Source organism: Ruditapes philippinarum, unplaced genomic scaffold (assembly GCF_026571515.1).
Source record: "Ruditapes philippinarum isolate M1 unplaced genomic scaffold, ASM2657151v2 ctg587_1_1_1_1, whole genome shotgun sequence".
Lineage (NCBI taxonomy): Eukaryota > Metazoa > Mollusca > Bivalvia > Venerida > Veneridae > Ruditapes > Ruditapes philippinarum.
In genome coordinates this window covers 713,801-731,834 of record NW_026860903.1, presented here as the reverse complement: position 1 = coordinate 731,834, position 18,034 = coordinate 713,801, and the positions used below count along the sequence as shown (strand labels likewise).

Sequence of the window (18,034 nt, the reverse complement as noted above, 5' to 3'; positions counted from 1 at the left end):
TTTAATTAATATCAAGTTCGATTAGTTTAAACTGACTTATATAGATCTATACAAATATATTTTATGTTGACTTGTTTAAATTAATTGGCCTTCGGGTCGCATCAACATATATAAATTTACATTAAATATATTTGTCTTTGTTATAACCATGATCATTACAATGTCGTGTAAGCTAAATAAAATGTTCTCCATTTTCTAGTAATCATTCACAAAGTTTAAACGACTCGAGTGGTAAAGTAAAACGAAATCATAGTGGAACAAGCTGAACTCCCTACAGAAAGAAATATTGTGGACTGATCGACTTTTGGGCCGCTTACGCTCATGACGAATTGAATCAGCTGTTCGTCAGAAGTGAACCAGCTAGTGAACGGGACGTTTCAATTAAATTAACGCTTTAATAAAATAATTGGAAAAAACTTAGACGGACGAACAAAATAATTAAAAGAACTGTTATTAGATATAAGTGTAGATCTATATATTTTACTTTAAACGAAATAATAATTTGAATAATTTTAGTTCGTCTGCTTGGCGATCGATTTGACATGGAAAATTCCACAGTGCCAGAAACAAAGAAAGATGTTTTAAAGATGGTGCATAAGTTTAAAACAACATTTCAACGACTGTTAAGTAGAGAAAATCAAAATGTTATCGAGACAGATTACGAAAAGTGTGAAACAAATACTGATATTGGTAAGTTTCTTTGTTTCTTTCTTTGAGGGGTGGTCTCAATATTATTTTGAGTAAGAATATGAACAATATATTTTCTGATCTATTCTGCCACCTGCATGTGCATTTCCTGTATATGACAATCACATCATTGACATAATGATTTTAATGTTAATTTAAATTTTTATGTCACAAATTATTTCAGGCATGTTGCAATTCCAAATTTTTGACAGGTTATTTTAATTTTGAGAACGTCCCTATAGAACTATCAGCTGTTGACAAAGATCAAAATAGGCAAGTTTTCACATTTACGCTTTAAGGGCTTTTGTACCCAAAATAAAAATTTTAGGGTACCATTTACTAAATTGTTATTTCAATTCTTTGAATTTTCAGAAAAGAAAGTGTTTGGAACACAAAAGGATTGGATGAATTTATTTGAAGACCCCAGTGAAGATGCTAAGTGCAACCAGGTTAGTGAAAATTTTACATTTTACAGTCATTTGTAATTTGTCTACAATTGAATGTTTAAAATATATTATTAGCAAAATACCAATTTTTGCAACAGCAATGAGTTTGCTTTGGTTAAAGTTTAAACCAGTATCCCTGTTTCTCGTATTCTCGGGGTTCTCGTATTCTCGTGGAATCATTAAAACGGATGGAAGCGACGCTCGCGACTTCCGTCGATATCCGAAAACATGTCTATTTAGCAGAGCATTTTCATCTCCATTAAAAGAAATAAAAGAAATGCGACAAAAACAGATAAAAAACCAAAATAACCGTGGAAATAATCGTAAAATGCAAGAGAATAACATTAAATTTTATCAATTTCCCCCCAAAAATCATCAATTTTCTAGTTTTTTTTTTCCATGTTGCAGAAAACCTTTAGCGGGTCTCTGACGCAAAACGCTTTCAAATGACGGTTCTCACACTACTATTTATACATACAGCTCAAAATTCTTGTTCCACGAATAGATAGTATAAAAAAGATATGAACTCCAATTAAAAACCAATAATGAAACATTGTTTGTCCTAAACACATTTCTTTTTTGACAACTGCAATGGAAAACAGTAGTATTCATTGTTTAATGTTCATATAACTAATAAGTAACTAATAAATAAACGTAAACTTAATAGATAAAACTCTATATATTAGAGAGATAATGTAAATAACAACACTAAATGGAGTTCAAACTATTTTTGGAACAATCAATATCATTTGGTACCAAAGAGGCGTCAATATGATCCTTAAAGTTTGATATGGCCTGCCAAACACAATAAAATTACAGATTTAGGCCATTTAACACTTAATTAGGTGTGGCACTAATGATTTGAACTGGTATGTAGAATAAAATCATCACATAGCGACCAGCCTTAACAACCAATCAAATTCCACGAGAATACGAGAAAGCACCTGCATCACATAGAGGGTGAAGGTCAGTATATACAAGCAGAAATATCTTTAGTTTTGCTTACAGTTACGATCTTTCTTTCTTTGTATTTTGTTAAAAAGGTATTTCTCTGTGTATCAGGCTAAAAATACCGTAACATAATGTTTTATAAATATTATGAAACCAAGTTTAGTCCTTAACCCCCCGAGAATACGAGAAAACAGGATAGTAATTTAATTAACTAAATATCTTTTACATGAAACAAATTAGGTACATCCGACTGTAACCATATTTATGACATTTATCCCTTGTCGAGACAATGAAAAAGGATTGTGTTTTATATGGCAATTTTAATGATATCAGTGGCAAAAACAAAATGCTTTGACAGTAATTCCTTTTTAAGTGGCATGACCAGAGCACAGGTGCTTATAAAGTTATATACTATAATAAGATATATATCTTAATATACATTATATTATGTAAAATATTTGATTTATCATTATGTGACTAGCCCCGGTGGACCAGAAAGATTCCCATGATTTACTCTATAAATTGACCTTTACCAAAATGCAAACTTGTACAGCTATTTGTCAATGGATCTACTTAGCCCTCCTGATTTTTACGTTTTATTGTTTTCTTCCATATCTTTTAGACAATTTATGTCTTGCGATTTTTCAATGATATTTTTCTCTCATTTTATATATGTTGCATCACAAAGTTACAGAATTATATAAATATTTCATAGATTTCTTTATAGTTCAAGTTTTATGAAAAGGGTTTAACTGATAAATTTAGATTTTACTTTATTCAGTTTTATGACAATAAAAGTGTAATCAAGTTGTCAGATAGTGTATCTACACAGATCTATACATTTAGTTATTTTAACAGGATATTTCCTGAAACCATCCTTCAAGTAGAAGGGATGTGAATTAAGAAAATTAGTCTATATATACTTTTATTAATATGGAAAACAATTACATTACATCAATGAAGGAGTTATTCGAAAGAATGAAGTAGATCTTATCAATTAAATAGATTAATTGTTCATAGATCTATTTTTATTGATTGCAAGGTGGGGTTGCGTATTGAAATTTAAAGTTGTGTAAATTTCTTTTTATTTATAATAAAACTTTTCTTTTCAGTTTGCTAAACACATTGAGGATGGTCTTAAAGAGGCAAGAGAAAAACACTTGAAATGTGAAATCTTGATTCCATGTGGACTGACAATGCGTATAGCACGTGACATATTAATAATGTCCGAGAGCGAGCCTTGTGGGGTTCGAGGTTGTTCACTCATCATTCACCTGCAGGAAAAATCAAATTGCACTGAGCTGGTAAAGCTTCAGTATGACCCTACTACAGTATCAACATTTGAAATTCATTTAACTTTGCAAGAAGATACACGACATGTTGTAAGTGTTAGAAAAATGATGATGCAGCTGACTGGATGTTTCAAGCACTCCACATACAAATCAACACCGAAAATGTTGTGTTTAGCATACAAGTTAGAAAAACAGAAGTTATACAGGGCAAATTGTTAGCTTTCTTTGAAAGAATTTAACTACTGCAATTCAGACTGATGTGCCAATTCTTAAATGAAGCTGTAATATTAATTTACATGTGATATTAAACCAGTAAAACTTAAATTATTCTAGTACTACCTAATATTATATTTCACACATGAGTTTTGTTTTCCTGATTTAATAGCATGTGTACTTTAAGAAAATGTTGCAATAGAGAAAGACACTTTCTTTGAACAAAATTGTTTTTGTACCTATTTGTTTATATGTACAAACGTTTATGAATTTTCTTTCATCCATAATGTGTTCAACAGTTTTCAAGTGGGTTAACTTTATTGTTTTTCTTCAAAGAATTTTAAAAATGTTGTACTGATCTCCCAACATGTTTTGACACAAAGCATTCCACTCATTGCTTAGCCTAACAAGCTTTAAAATGTGCTATTATTCTTGTCATTGATTTAAAAGTTTAACCAGTTGAGATCATTTGATAATTTTATTTACTTTTTTTTTTAATATTACAAGTTGGATACTGCTAGCTTCTGTGTACTCTGATTTATTTTCTAGATTAGTTAATTTTCTAGATTAGTTTTATTGTAATTTGTTTTAAATGTATGTATATTTATGTTATATTTAAGTTTAAGATTATACACACTAAAGTGGATTACATTCCATACAGGTTTTACACTATGTCTTTCAAGAGCAAATTGCAAAGATTCAATATATTCATATTTCATTTTTTCATGATTGTTAGTTTGAATGCAGGCAGTATATGTTTTGATGCATACCTCTTAATTTATTTATAATATATTTAATATAACGCATTTAGTTTCTTGTGATCAGGTAAAAGTAAGAAAAGTTTTCCAAATGATGTTAAGAAGTAAGGATAATAAACTCAAAACAAATTGAAATTCAATTTAATTAAACTGAAATATTAAGTTTAGAATAAAACATTTTATTGTGCTTATTCATACTTGTAACTGGATGACGTTTTTTTTTCTCGTCATGATGTTAATATTAAAGGTGGGAGTCAAAAAAATAAATATTAATCAATAGGTTGTTGCCTGTTTCCCCCAAAATTGTGTCATCCATTTTCAGGATGTTTATAAATACAAAGTTTTATGCAATCTTATGGTTTTTAATGGAAAAATGAATATCAACAAAATTTTTTAGCAATCATCATACACATGATAACTAGTCATATTCAATTTTTCATTATAAAAAGTCACGATTTATCTAAAAAAATGATTCAAGTGTTTGTCTGACCATGAGGATAATCTGTTTGTCCTATGATTCTGAGGTTATATTTTGTGGCTGTATATTTCATTAAGACAAAATCTTTTATGGTTATTAACCATTGATTTACATTGATACTAACATACCACTCCTGTAGTATATTGTTTAATGATGTGCTATAAATACTGAATATGTACTAAGTTATGTGTCTCGCTACAGAGATTTGCACTTGATGGTATACTGTTACTATATATGGGGATGGATACTGGTTTAAGTAGTATCAATACACTACTGTATTGTACTATCTACCTTGAGTCCTTGTAAAGTGAAGATAACTGTAATAGCTGTAATGGTTCAGTAAGAATATGAATCAAGTTGCTAAAGTGAAATATTAGTATAATCCTTTAGTTACCTTTGTGCTTTTTTGCTTTTTTTTAAAATTTTAAAAAAAATTGTGTTTTTAAGGTCCATTTTAATTTCCCATATAAATTTTTGGGTAATTAATCTTAAAAAAAGGGTTTTTTTGGGGGCCCTTATTAAAAAAATTTGCCCTTTTCTTTGGGAAATTTTTCTTTTTTTGGTTTTTTTTTTACCGATGAAGTAAAGTAAAGAACAGTCATGACACTAGGAGAAGGATAAGAAACAATTTTTAGCTTGAATAAATTCATGTTCTCTAGTCAGGCTATATGAATTAATGGTAAGCTTGAACACGACTAAAATGTCTTTTCTCACATTTTTGATTGAATCATATAGTGTAAGATCTTATATGACGGCGGGGGGGGGGGGGGGGCATTTCAGAATGAATAATTAATTTTAGTAAATGTAACATATTAATTAGAGATTTTCTCTGTTAGACAAACTTACAATGTAAGAATGAATTTGGGACAATATTATTTGTTTGAATTTACATTAACATTGATATTACAGCAACTTTTTCGGGGAAACCCAATTATTAAAGTCTGAATTTGTCTTTACTTTCAACTTGAGTTGGTAAATTGGTGAAAACAGTAAATAGTTAGAATCTCAAAATAAATGAATTCAATTCATTGCAATTATTTGGTGTCCTATTAAATAAAAGAAACATGTGTTATATTTGTGCTATTGTTTAACAGTAACTTTGTGCTGCATTTTTACAACAAAAATGTGTAGACTATCAGATTTCAAAATATATTGTATGTCACTTAATTGTAGTTTCAGACTTGAGTATGTGATACATTGTCTTTCATTTGTGTACATGAACAAGTTTTGTGAAACAAAATGGACTCACATGGTTTGCTCTCTTTGAGTCGCTTGGATTGTCCTACTTAGAGATTATAGAAATTATTAGTTTGATGATTGTAGTTGTCTTTTTTTTTTTTTTCATTTGTGAGTGATGGTAGCAAAGTAAAATAGTATACTGTGGCTAACTGTTTCACTGTAAGTGATGTATATTTGGTTGTATGTTGTGTTTCTTTACTTAGATTTAGAAATTTGTGATAATTATATTGATGATACTACCAATAAATTATTTTATGATGACATTATTGTTTTCTTTGTCATACAAGTGTTCATTATGATAAACCTGACATTAATATGCACCAATTAAGTTTATAGGGTACTGATAAGTATTTTTAACTTAGGTTGGTATTGTCCAGTAGAGTAAAAGGGACCTTGGGGCTTCAAAATAGAACATAGCAGCACAACAATTAACCCCCCCGGCAGATTAATTGGTGTAAAACAATATCTTGACAACTGCCATATTAATCAACAAAGCACAAATGGTGGGACAATGCAGTAATCCCTTGACCTTTTTGAAATGTTGCTGTTTGATATCTATATATTCATATTTTTTCAATGAAATTGAACAAGATATAGACATTTCAAAATCATAAATTGAACAAATTGTACTTCTTATTGCAATAGAAGTTAAAAATTTAAAATTTGCATAAGCAGAGAAAAGTCCTTGATTATCTTCTACATAGTCCACATGATGATAATCATAATTTAATATGCAAAGGTAAATCATTATCATATACAACATTAATTAGTGATTATACCATAGACCAGACACTTGAATATTTCTTATCAAATTAATCAATAATGAATCGCCATAAAGTGAACAGGAAGGTTGATGCATCACTATATTTCCTGACAAGAGTCGTTCCTCTAAATGGTTGTCATCCAGGAACACTTGAAAATAATACATCCCATAATTGCAAACTCTTTCCTTGTTCAAAAATTTTGGTAAAGTAACAAATAATTGGGAAATCAGAATATTTTTTCTGAAATCTAAGCTTGGATGTGAAAAAAAGGTTAACAGAGAAAAGTGTGTAAAAGAATTTGAACATATCAATGAGTGCGTAATGGTTAACTCAGTTTTGAAAACAGTTATTAATGTAAATATTCCACTAAAAAGTGACACTATATGATTTGATATGTAATAATACAAATGAATAAGTTAATTCAGTTTTAGATGATATGCAGAAACCAGGCTTAACCATCTGACAAGGCTTATTCTGATGCTTTACAAGGGGCAAAAATGCGACCTGAATACGGTCATGCCCATTATGCACAGAGGACGGTCAGTTGAGACTGACTTCTCATCACACAATCAATTTGAATGGATTCCAACCACATTTCCACTTTTTAAAAAATATACCAGAAGTCTGACAGACCAGTTCCTTGCAGAAATCAAGTGGTTACCACAATCACTTATCAGAGCAACAAGAGTGATCATGTGTCATCTGATGATAGCCAACTAAGCAGTTGTATTGAGGGGTGATAAAAGAAATGGACTGTTAGTTCATTGTATGCCACAAAATATGTCTCTCATCCAAGAGCCATTCAGCTAAATTCATTCAACCGGAAAACCGATAAATCCTGTAAAGTTTCATTCAAATTGCATTAGCGGTGTAAAAGAAGTCCTGACAAACTTTAAAAAAACACATATATTATTTAAGGGCCATAACTGGAAAATTCTGACACATGACGTGGTACTTAACATTCGTTTGTATGAAATTGCACCAGTAATTTTTTAGTAGTCCTGCAAGTTTTGTGACAAACAATGAAGATCCCTTAATGTCATCAAATACTTATTGGTGGCAGAAGAACAAAAATTATGTAAAGTGAAATGATTTTTCAGGCATAGGATGCTCTAAAGCTTTAAAATACAATAAATAAGTCACTGGTAGTTGTTTATCTGACAATGCTTAACATACCTAAGCTTAGCAGTTACCAAGGAGAAAATTTTACAAGGTATCTCCTATAAAGTCAAGTGATCCCTGGAATGTGGCCAATTTTGACCTTGGCAGATGATTTTAATAAACTTAACAATTAACAAAAGCATTTATACATAAAATGACAACAAAATTTAAGTACTTTTTAAAGGATAATTTTGTAATTTTTAAGGGCAGTTTCTGGTTGCCCTTTTATTTGATCCCAATCATTTCATTTTGAAGAGCATTTTTCTACATATAATGTTTACATTACTTTGTTTTCGATATATCTAACATAATTAGTAATAATAGTAATTCCATGAAAAAATCCTGATTAACTCACTTTTTTATCCCTATTGTGAATGTCTTCTGGTTCAAATAAAAATAACTATTTGAGTTAAAATGATGCCCAAGTTGAAAACTAAAAATCTTTTATTAATTAAAGGGCAAATACTACAAGTACTGAATAAATCCACAAGAAACCCCAAGGTGCATAATTACACATGCTGACCAACATTCTTGTAACTTTCAGGCTACATGTCATAAATTTTTGAGTTACGTGCAACACAAGTTAAATATTGTAAATTTTTACTAAGTCAAGGGCAATAACTCTAAAAATACTAAATGTATCCACATGAAAATACCCAGGTGCACAACTTCACATGCTGATCAACATTCCTGTAAGGTTTCATGACTCTAGGTCAATTACTTTTTGATCTACGTGCGACACAAAAGGGAACAGACAGAAGGATGGACCGACAGATGGAGCGGTAGATCTAAATGCTCCCCCTATAGTGGGGGCACAAAAATTGTTCACAGACTTCCATTTATCATCAAATTTTTAATTTTTTAAAAGTGTATATATTATTTTAAAAAAAGCCCCTATTTTTAAAAATTTTAATTAATTACTTCAACTTTTACTAAAAAAACTATGTGAAAAAATAAAAATTGGGAAAAAATTGGGTTTATTTTTTTAAAAAACCGGTATAAAGGGGGGCCCGTAACATTTAGGCCTTTAAAATTTTTAAAGTGGGTTAAAACTGTTGGAGGCCCAAAAAATTTTTTTTGTTGGTTTAAAAACAATTTTTAAAAATTAAAATTGGGGAAAAAAAAATATGTATAAAATTTAAAAATCAAAAATTAAAATTTTTTTTCCCAAAAAGGTATGAAAAGGGGAAATAATCACATCAAAATAAATTTTTATTTCCCCCTGTTTAAATTACTGCCCTTGAAGTATACTCAAAGATTATTTAAAATAAACATTTTTTGGGGTTTTAAATTTTTTGTAAAAGTTGCCCGGGAAAGGTAAAAAATGATCCCTTTGGAGCATTTAAAACAGCAAAATTACATGAAAATTGCAGACTCGGTTTGATTCGGAGTCTGTGACAGTGATATCCAGTTATGATTTCCAGTTAAGATACATATTATGTGATGTTTTAGGCTGATGATAAATATAACTTTTAACAACATCAAAATAAAAAACACCCTATTTGCAAATTTATTACTTATGCCCTTGTTGCATAACTTTTACATATTATTTGAGAGATAATATTATATGCAATAAGGTTGTAAGTATTAGTGACCTCAACTAAACTATTTGGCTGTATGATTTAATCACCACTGGATTTGACCCTATACTTCGCTGAAAGAGAAACATTCATTGTATCTCTTTAACAAATATGGAAGACTTCAGTCTATAAATAAAGGCTGTATGAGGAATGATAAAAACTCTTTTCTTCCAACCCATTGATTCAAGACTCCACTGAAAGATAGAGAAAGGATAGAGAAACATTAAATAGAGGATATTGAATAATTGTAACTGAATTTATTGCACAAGTTGAATAAAATTATATTATGCGAGCCAATGGTGAGCACAATATTATTTTTACAAGTATTATTATCACATACCCAAAATAATTCTATAAATTAAGGCTGTATGAGCAAGCGATAAAATCTTTTAACATCAGTGAAATTTTTCTTGAACCCATTGACCCTAAACTCAACCTAAATTTAGTAGACTACCCATGGCATCTATCTACTAATTATGAAAGACATCTGTCAATACATATAATCATGTTGTATACTAGTAAATACTTGAAAAATAAACAGATGGTTAACTTTATTATTGGCTTTCAGGAATATCTGCCTTTAAAAATGCATTTTAAATTGATAGTACTCAAAGAAAAGTACTTTCACAAAATTTTCAAAATTACCTAGTTTTACACCCAAGATGACCCAAAAAAAATTATTTAAATTTTAATTAAAACATTTTTAAGAAATTAAAGATTTTTGTAAAAATTTAACTCCTTGCCTTAAAGAATTCCAAGTTACAAATATTAGAAAAATAAAACCCGCGGAAAATTTTAACAAAGAGTTTTAAAAAAAAACTTTAAGAAAAATAAAATTTTAAAGAAATGCTTAGCCGTTTGAGTTTTAAAAAATTTTTAATTTTTCAAAATTTTTGCCCTTTTTGGAATTACCGGGGCTTTTCCCCAGGTTTATTAAAAATCTTTGCATTGAAATTTTTTCTTTAATAATTTAAAAATTTTTTTTTTAAAAAAGAATTTAACTTTGCTTTAAAAAATCATATAGGCGGGGGAAATTTTTTAACGGTTTTAAACCCCCGTCCCTAAAACCAGTTTCCAAAAACTAGTTTTTAAAAAATTTTTAAATTTTACTAAAATATATGAAATCAATGTACCCCGCCGGGAATTTTACCCAAAGGTTTTATTGAAGGTCAAATTTGTTAATCATGGGTTTTAAATTTTAAAGTCAGTAGGTTTAAGAAAATATTTAGTTTTTCTGGTTGCAGCCAAAAAGAAGTTTTTCGTTTAAATACCCCTTTGTCCCAATTTTTGACCCCAAAGCCCCAATTTTGAATTGGAGAAAAAAGTTTTGAAAAATTTTCCAATAAATTTAGACTAAAAGACGTGGAAGCCCCAAAAGGGAAAAAACTAAACTACTTTGTGACGGTTTAAATATAACAAAAAAATCAGTTTAATTAAAATTTAACTGTAACCGAATTTATTTGCATTTCATAAAAACCTCCTAACACCCTTAAACTTGCATCATTACTTTTAACCCCCTTTTAAAATAGATTGAAGCTTGATACGTGCTTTTATATAAAGTATTTTAAGAGGGGTTTTATCCAAGACATGTTCTTCATTTTGTCTCTTTAAATAGACATAATTTTCAATGATATACATATGCATGTTTAAATGGTGTATGAAATTTTGAAAAGGTACTGTACATGTTGAGGAATGATACTATATTTCACAACAAACACAATTCAATGCACAATTTCTAATTGCTGGATACCAATTGTGGTTGTTGGTAATAACACATCTTTTTTAAAAATTTGTCCACTTATTTAATTTCAACATATTTGGACTATCCAGAAAGTTTCAAAAATTTTGGTAATTAACATTGTTACCAATCTGGAACGATGATTATTAAATTAATTTGCATAAACATATATAAAAGTTAAAACAGTTAAGGAGAAAATATTTTCTGAATAAACATTTAAATGATGCATAACAGAAATCATTTAATGAAGAAATGAGAGATAATTTTTTTCAAGTTTAAAAAAAGAAATTAAAAGAAATATTACAAGTTTCAATCCATACACACATTTTTGGCATAAATCGGTTACCGCATTTCTTTGCAAAATTTTTAATTTCAACCTATGTTTATTCACATGATTAATTGTTTAAAATAATTTATTAAAAAATCAGGTTTAATTACTAATTGTATTAAACAGAATACATAAGTTTTTTGAACCATTGAAAACCAATTGTACGGACAAATTCAGACTTTTTAACCAATTTCAAAATTTTTAATTGTAATTTACAGGATTTCAATATTTGGAAGTTGACTACTTTTTAACCTAGAAATTTTAAAAACTAACGTTAACTTTTGCCTAATTTTAAAATTTAAAACCCAAATGCCCTATTTAAAAAGTGAAATATTAAAACCACTTTTTATTGAACTGAGGGTAATTTTATAGATTATCTTAGATCCGTTGAGTTTTCAAACTATACCTTTACAAAAGGTTTAATTATGGTGATAATCAAATTTTCATTTTGTCTTATTTCTAGTAATAAATTTTGTTTTTTTCCCCGGATTGGCTGGAACCCATAAAATTTGAATATTTCGATTTATTGGGTAGTGTGAAAATTTTATACCCAATGGAATTTTATTGATTAGAAAAAGAATTTTCTTGAAAATTTTAGATATTTAACATAACTTTAAAAAATCAACGGAAAAAAATTAAATTCTTAGAAATATAAATTAACAAAATAAAAGCATTATTAATAATGTGTGCGTTTTTATTGACATTTATTATACAATCCTAAAAAAACATTCTGGAAAAATAAGCGTTTAACTAGCTTTTAAAAAATTTTTTTTACTGAAATCATAAACAGGGTTTTATTTGGGCCAATAGAATAATCAAGATATTACATTTTCTGTTTATGTTATGAATTGAAAGGTTTATGAGCTTGGATTTAATAATCACCAAAAACATTTAATGGACAATCTAAATCCTTAAAACCACCTGAGCAGTGTGAGTGAGCTGCAATTATTTCCCCAGATTTTTTCCAACTTATTTTAAATTTAATATTTTAATATTTCCTTGAAATTCAAAACTTTTTTGAAATAGTTTTGTAAGGCTTATTGGAATTCCACCGGGGGGGTTTATATACTCAGAGCAGGGAAACCATCTAAACAAACAACAAGGATTCATTTTCGCAACAACATCATAATTGAAATAAACACAATTTATAAGGATACTTCAATGGCATAAGCAAAATATTTTACTGCTGTAGTGCCTTGCTAAGCCATGAATGTCCAGAAGACTGACTGTAGATTAATATTGTTATAAAATTTAAAGAAAAATCAACATTTCTGTCTATTTTACAACCATTTATTAAACATAAAAGCAAGATGAAGATAAATGAATGCTAAAATTGTAGAAAAAACATTTTTCCGAGATAAAAATTTTAATGAGTCTAAGGAAAATGAGGAGCTATAAAATGAGAGGATGAAATGATACACAGATGATTCTAGGAGTCATACGATGTGAATGACCATGTTAACACATTCATATAAAACTAAAGAGCTACACAATGAGATTGTTCTTTTTAACACATTCACTACACATTGTTCCCTGATGAATGAGTATGTCCAATTTACTTGGCTTGCTGACCTCCCTTCTTGCCAATAAGTGACTTGTGGATATGTGGAATAACACCTGAAAAAATAAAGTAAAAATGATCATTTTTCATTCATTTCAGTGTAATGGTAAAGGTAACATTGTCCATTTTATCTCTTTGCATTTTCATCATAATTTGTTTATGCTTATTTTTCATTTTAATAATAATTGTGTAAGTAAATCTTTACAAATGAAGTTATATTTAATCAAGGTCATTTTCAACTAATCTCAAGAAAAATCCTTTCTACTGTCCAAGGCAGGAAAAACGCTGGTATTAAATGGAACATTGTTTTTGTCAATAACTAAGAGGGATTTGCATACAATCTGTCGCTGTCTTTTCAAGAATCAGTCGCTCGTCCTGCAGGACGAATAGTTTCTAAATACAATGTGTAACATTTTTCTACTCGTCTTGTATCAAATACTCAAAAATTCTTCCCGTAATTAAGAGCGTTCGAGTGGAATTTTCATTTTTTACAACTTATACATGCATTCGTCTCTACTGCAAACATTACATGTCTTTGTATTGAAAATTGTCATTATTTCTCTATTGAATATGTTTTAGGCAATAAAATATTTGTAGTTTTCCTTCAACAGGTAAGTCAAGATGTCCGATCACAACTATAGCAATATTACCTTGATGCAGAAATTGGCAATACGCCAACATGAAACTTATGGTATGGTTAACAGTAGAAATTTAACCAATAATCCCTATTTATATTATTGTAATTTTTTCAAAAATCCAAACTTTTATAATAAAATTCAACTTACCACCACCAGCGATTGTGGCTTTAATTAGGGAATCCAACTCTTCATCTCCTCTGATTGCCAACTGCAAGTGACGTGGGGTGATTCTCTTTACTTTGAGATCTTTACTTGCGTTTCCAGCCAACTCAAGGACCTGCAAATTTAATATCACATTACTTATTCAGTGATTTTTTTTTCTGTATTTTACAGCCGAATAAAGGCTGTTTCCCCTAGCTCAAAATAGGTATATTTTCCCCTAAAAAAGCTAATATTTTCCCCTGTAATGCCCTGTGCACTTCCTCACCAAAACCATTACTTAACAGCATCTGAGTTATTATATCAGGTAGAAGACAAAAAACTTTTTCCTATAGCCTCTGCTATGTACCATGTATGTTAAATTGAATTGAAATTAAAAAAAAATTTAAATGTGTGGGTAAATTCCATTCTCAGTTGTTGGAATTTGATTTTCCCCTTTTCTGATTTATTACACAATATTTTCCCCTTCAGAAAGCCACAGGTTGTTTTGAAAATTGGAAAAAAAATCACTGTTATTTTTAAATTGTTCTAAAATACAGTGTAATCATTAAATTATTTTCCGAGTTGGATCAAAAATGCATTTGAGAATCCTTGAGATGTCATTGACTCGGTGCAAAGCATATCAACGATAAATCATCAATGTCTGATGACAAACAACATATATAGATGATACACCAACATATAAATACTTTTCTTATAAAATAAGATATATATAAATATATATATATTAAATAAATTTCTTGTTTACATTTTACTTTCACGCCCATTTTAGAGCAGTTTATATAATTTTTGTAAAATACATGTTCTGTTCATATGAATATGAAAATGCCCTTTTTTGGTTTTATTCCAACCATTTTTTGTAATCACTGCTATGAAATATGTCCATGTAACAACAGACCTGGCAACCTGCTTTTGCATTTTTCGTTTTGGCGAATTTTCTTAATTTGAAGTAATTGATTTTTGTTTTTGATGTTTATCGATTATTGATTGAAGATACAACGATACCGTCTCTACAACAGCTCTACAAAATTACATCCCCAAAAAATGTATTTTTCAGAAATAGACCTTTCCATGAATTGTGAAAGAATCTTCCTCAAACATGATGCACCAGTTGGTCCTCAAACATGATGCACCAGTTGGTCAGTTAACAATACCAATCTAGGTCACAAACTGGATAGTTGATTGTCATGATTTTGATGTTTATTATTAAGTAAAACGAGTATTATATATAATACACTAATGAAAACAGATTGAACCTTTTATATACTCCTTGTTTAGATTCCGGAATCTTATCCAGGATATAGCCGTTTATTATAGTAAATGAAACCACAAAATGTCAGATACTTGCAAAAGCTAAACAATGAATGGTACATTCTCCAATAAATATATTGTCCTTGCATTACAACAAAATTTACTTTCATTCTAATTCATTACAATAAAAATAAACACATCTATCACAAACACATCTGTTTGAAATACTGTTCAATAATATAAACATCAGTCTTTCATGTATAAATTACGATACCCGGAAGTCGTATTGTTACCATACATGTACACAAAATGGCCGCTAAAAATAGGATACACAGCCCGCCAAAAATTAATGTTTTAACAATATTCCATAAATTTAAGCATAAATGCAACATCAACTTACTTCGGCGGTCAGGTATTCAAGGATTGCTGCACTGTAAACGGCTGCTGTAGCTCCAACACGACCGTGGCTAGTGGTTCTGTTCTTCAAATGCCTGTGAATACGTCCGACTGGAAACTGCAAGTTTACAATGGCAAATTGTCAAAAACGTTCTCGTGAACTCATTTATGCACTTCAATATTTGATCGAATTAAAATTAATATTAATTTCAATGCATATTAAACAAAACCTACCTGTAAGCCAGCTCTTGCGGACCTTGACACTGCCTTAGCCTTGGCCTTTCCGGAATCTTTACCAGCTTTTCCACCAGGCTAAAAATGTACAACACAGAGTTATTCCATCATTTCACAAAAAAATATTATCACCATAAGATAGAGAAACTTCCATTTCATAAAAAAGATATATACTTTTCCCGCGATGGATTTCAATTTTCGAGAATTTCAACGATACAAACCATGATTATTTTTGGAGTAGTGTAGTTCTTTCTTTCAAGATGACGCGTAGACTGTGCATAAATTATCGAGCGCCAAAAATATCCACTAGTCAGATTTGATCACGTGTTAATTTTGGCCAATAAAAATAGATGTTACATTCGGAAAACACCAATCGTCGCCTTTAGCTCAAATGTGTCATAAACAGTTATCAGCTGACATACCGTCAGCGGGATATTCAAAAGAATCAATTGAATTGAGTAATATTACATAACATTTGTAAATTGGAGCACTGCTTACGGCAGGAAAGAGAAATTGGTGACAATTACTACCAAAATGTCAAACTGTGATAACTTTTGGCATATTATAAAGATCATAAAGAGATTATAATTTTTATAACAATAAAAAAGTACCTTGTAATAGAAGAATTGGACTGTCCGGAAATTTAATCTAGATCTATCACAGTTGTCAAGTTAATAAAATTATAATGTATTTTAAAAACAAAAATATTTATTCAAATATTTCTTATAATTATAAAAATAAATAATAATTTGATAGAATCTAATGATAATTTAAAAATAAATATTTGTATCTGGTTTCATCTCTGCATCTCTGGCTTGTTTTTAGAATACATGTAGGCTAGTTATATACATGTAGATCTAGATATATTCATTGGAATAATCGCATACCGAAAATAGCAACCCTACGTAATATTACATGAAAATCTGCAGTTATTTAATAACTTAGTATGATATTGTATTGTATTGATAAGGTTAATTTGTACGTAATTCCTAAAATAAACAAAAAACTAGATAAATGGAGGTCCTTCGGAACGTCGGATATTGATATCAAAGGACTCCACTGAGATTTTAGCATAAATATAAGATTTTCATTTTATTTCTGAGTAGGCCTATATATTTTTCAATTATCTTCTGTTCTTTTTAAGTAACAGAACAGAACAGAATTTTTATGAACGTATGTACAATAAGAAATTCAAATTTTTATTTTTGGACCTTAATGGAGTTTCTGTTATATAATTATGTTTAATACAAATTTTCAATTATCGCCTATGTTAGTTTGAACGATATAGGCCTACAGCTTGAATGTTACAGAAACATACTTATTATTATCTTTTTATAATTAATATTTTGATATTATCTGGGACATTCTATAACATTATGTTCCAGATATTATAAAAATAATTTTGGCATGTTTCACAACTTTGGATTCAAAATTTGCAAAAATATGTTCACTAAGTCTAGTATCATATTATGTTCCACACTACAGGATGGTTTACATTTACAATTATTATTATTTTACATTTAAATAGAAGAGGGGTGAAAAGTAAAATGCAGTCTTGTGATTTTTTGATTTTTCTAAATGCGTTTTCGCATGGTCGACTCCATAGGCTTACTTGACGTTACGTCAGGCTCATGCGTTTATTCGTAGACTATGCAATGTGGGCACAACATAATTATATACTAATTAAATATTACGAAACATGCGAAAGGAAGGTCTACAAAAAATCGATCGCAGTTTTGCAACTTTTATTTCACGCTTCCGCTATTTACATGTAAATAAATTTTGATAATTATCATATGTCTATAAAAGGTGCACCAACATGCAGTTAATACGTTTTTGCAATATAGCAACGTTGCCAATACTTTGCTCAAGTAAGTTATACAGAGTTTTCCAGTAATACCTTTATTTAATAGTACTGCATATATAATATGGACGTCTGGACACGATAAACATCGTCAGTAAGTTGCAATTGTTGCCCTGCCCAATTCCGACATATGCCCCATTGTCTTATACTTCTTCTGAATTATGTTTAAATAAAGTAATGCTATAACCAAGCGCGTAATTTAATCCCACTTTTAAAGGCAAGTTAATTTTGTAATACCGTCATTTATGTGGAGGCAGAAACTAATATTAATAGTGCTCTATGAGCGGTCTTTAACA

At 29.5% G+C, this 18,034-nt stretch overlaps 2 protein-coding genes across 2 annotated transcripts; one reads left to right on the top strand and one right to left on the bottom strand.

The window, feature by feature from the left end:
• Positions 1-316: 316 nt before the first annotated feature.
• On the top strand, positions 317-4,561 carry LOC132713851 (DNA damage-inducible transcript 4-like protein). The gene is made up of 3 exons (XM_060696532.1): positions 317-690; positions 1,060-1,136; positions 3,197-4,561. Exons 1-3 carry the CDS (start codon positions 543-545, stop codon positions 3,593-3,595), a joined length of 624 nt encoding a protein of 207 aa, XP_060552515.1. The 5' UTR covers positions 317-542; the 3' UTR covers positions 3,596-4,561.
• Positions 4,562-12,903: 8,342 nt separating this feature from the next.
• On the bottom strand, positions 12,904-16,242 carry LOC132713850 (histone H2A.V). The gene is made up of 5 exons (XM_060696531.1): positions 16,096-16,242; positions 15,875-15,952; positions 15,645-15,758; positions 13,982-14,111; positions 12,904-13,252 (listed from the first exon to the last, which is right to left on the bottom strand). The coding sequence occupies exons 1-5, from the start codon at positions 16,096-16,098 to the stop codon at positions 13,191-13,193; spliced, it is 387 nt and encodes a 128-aa protein (XP_060552514.1). The 5' UTR covers positions 16,099-16,242; the 3' UTR covers positions 12,904-13,190.
• Positions 16,243-18,034: the final 1,792 nt, after the last annotated feature.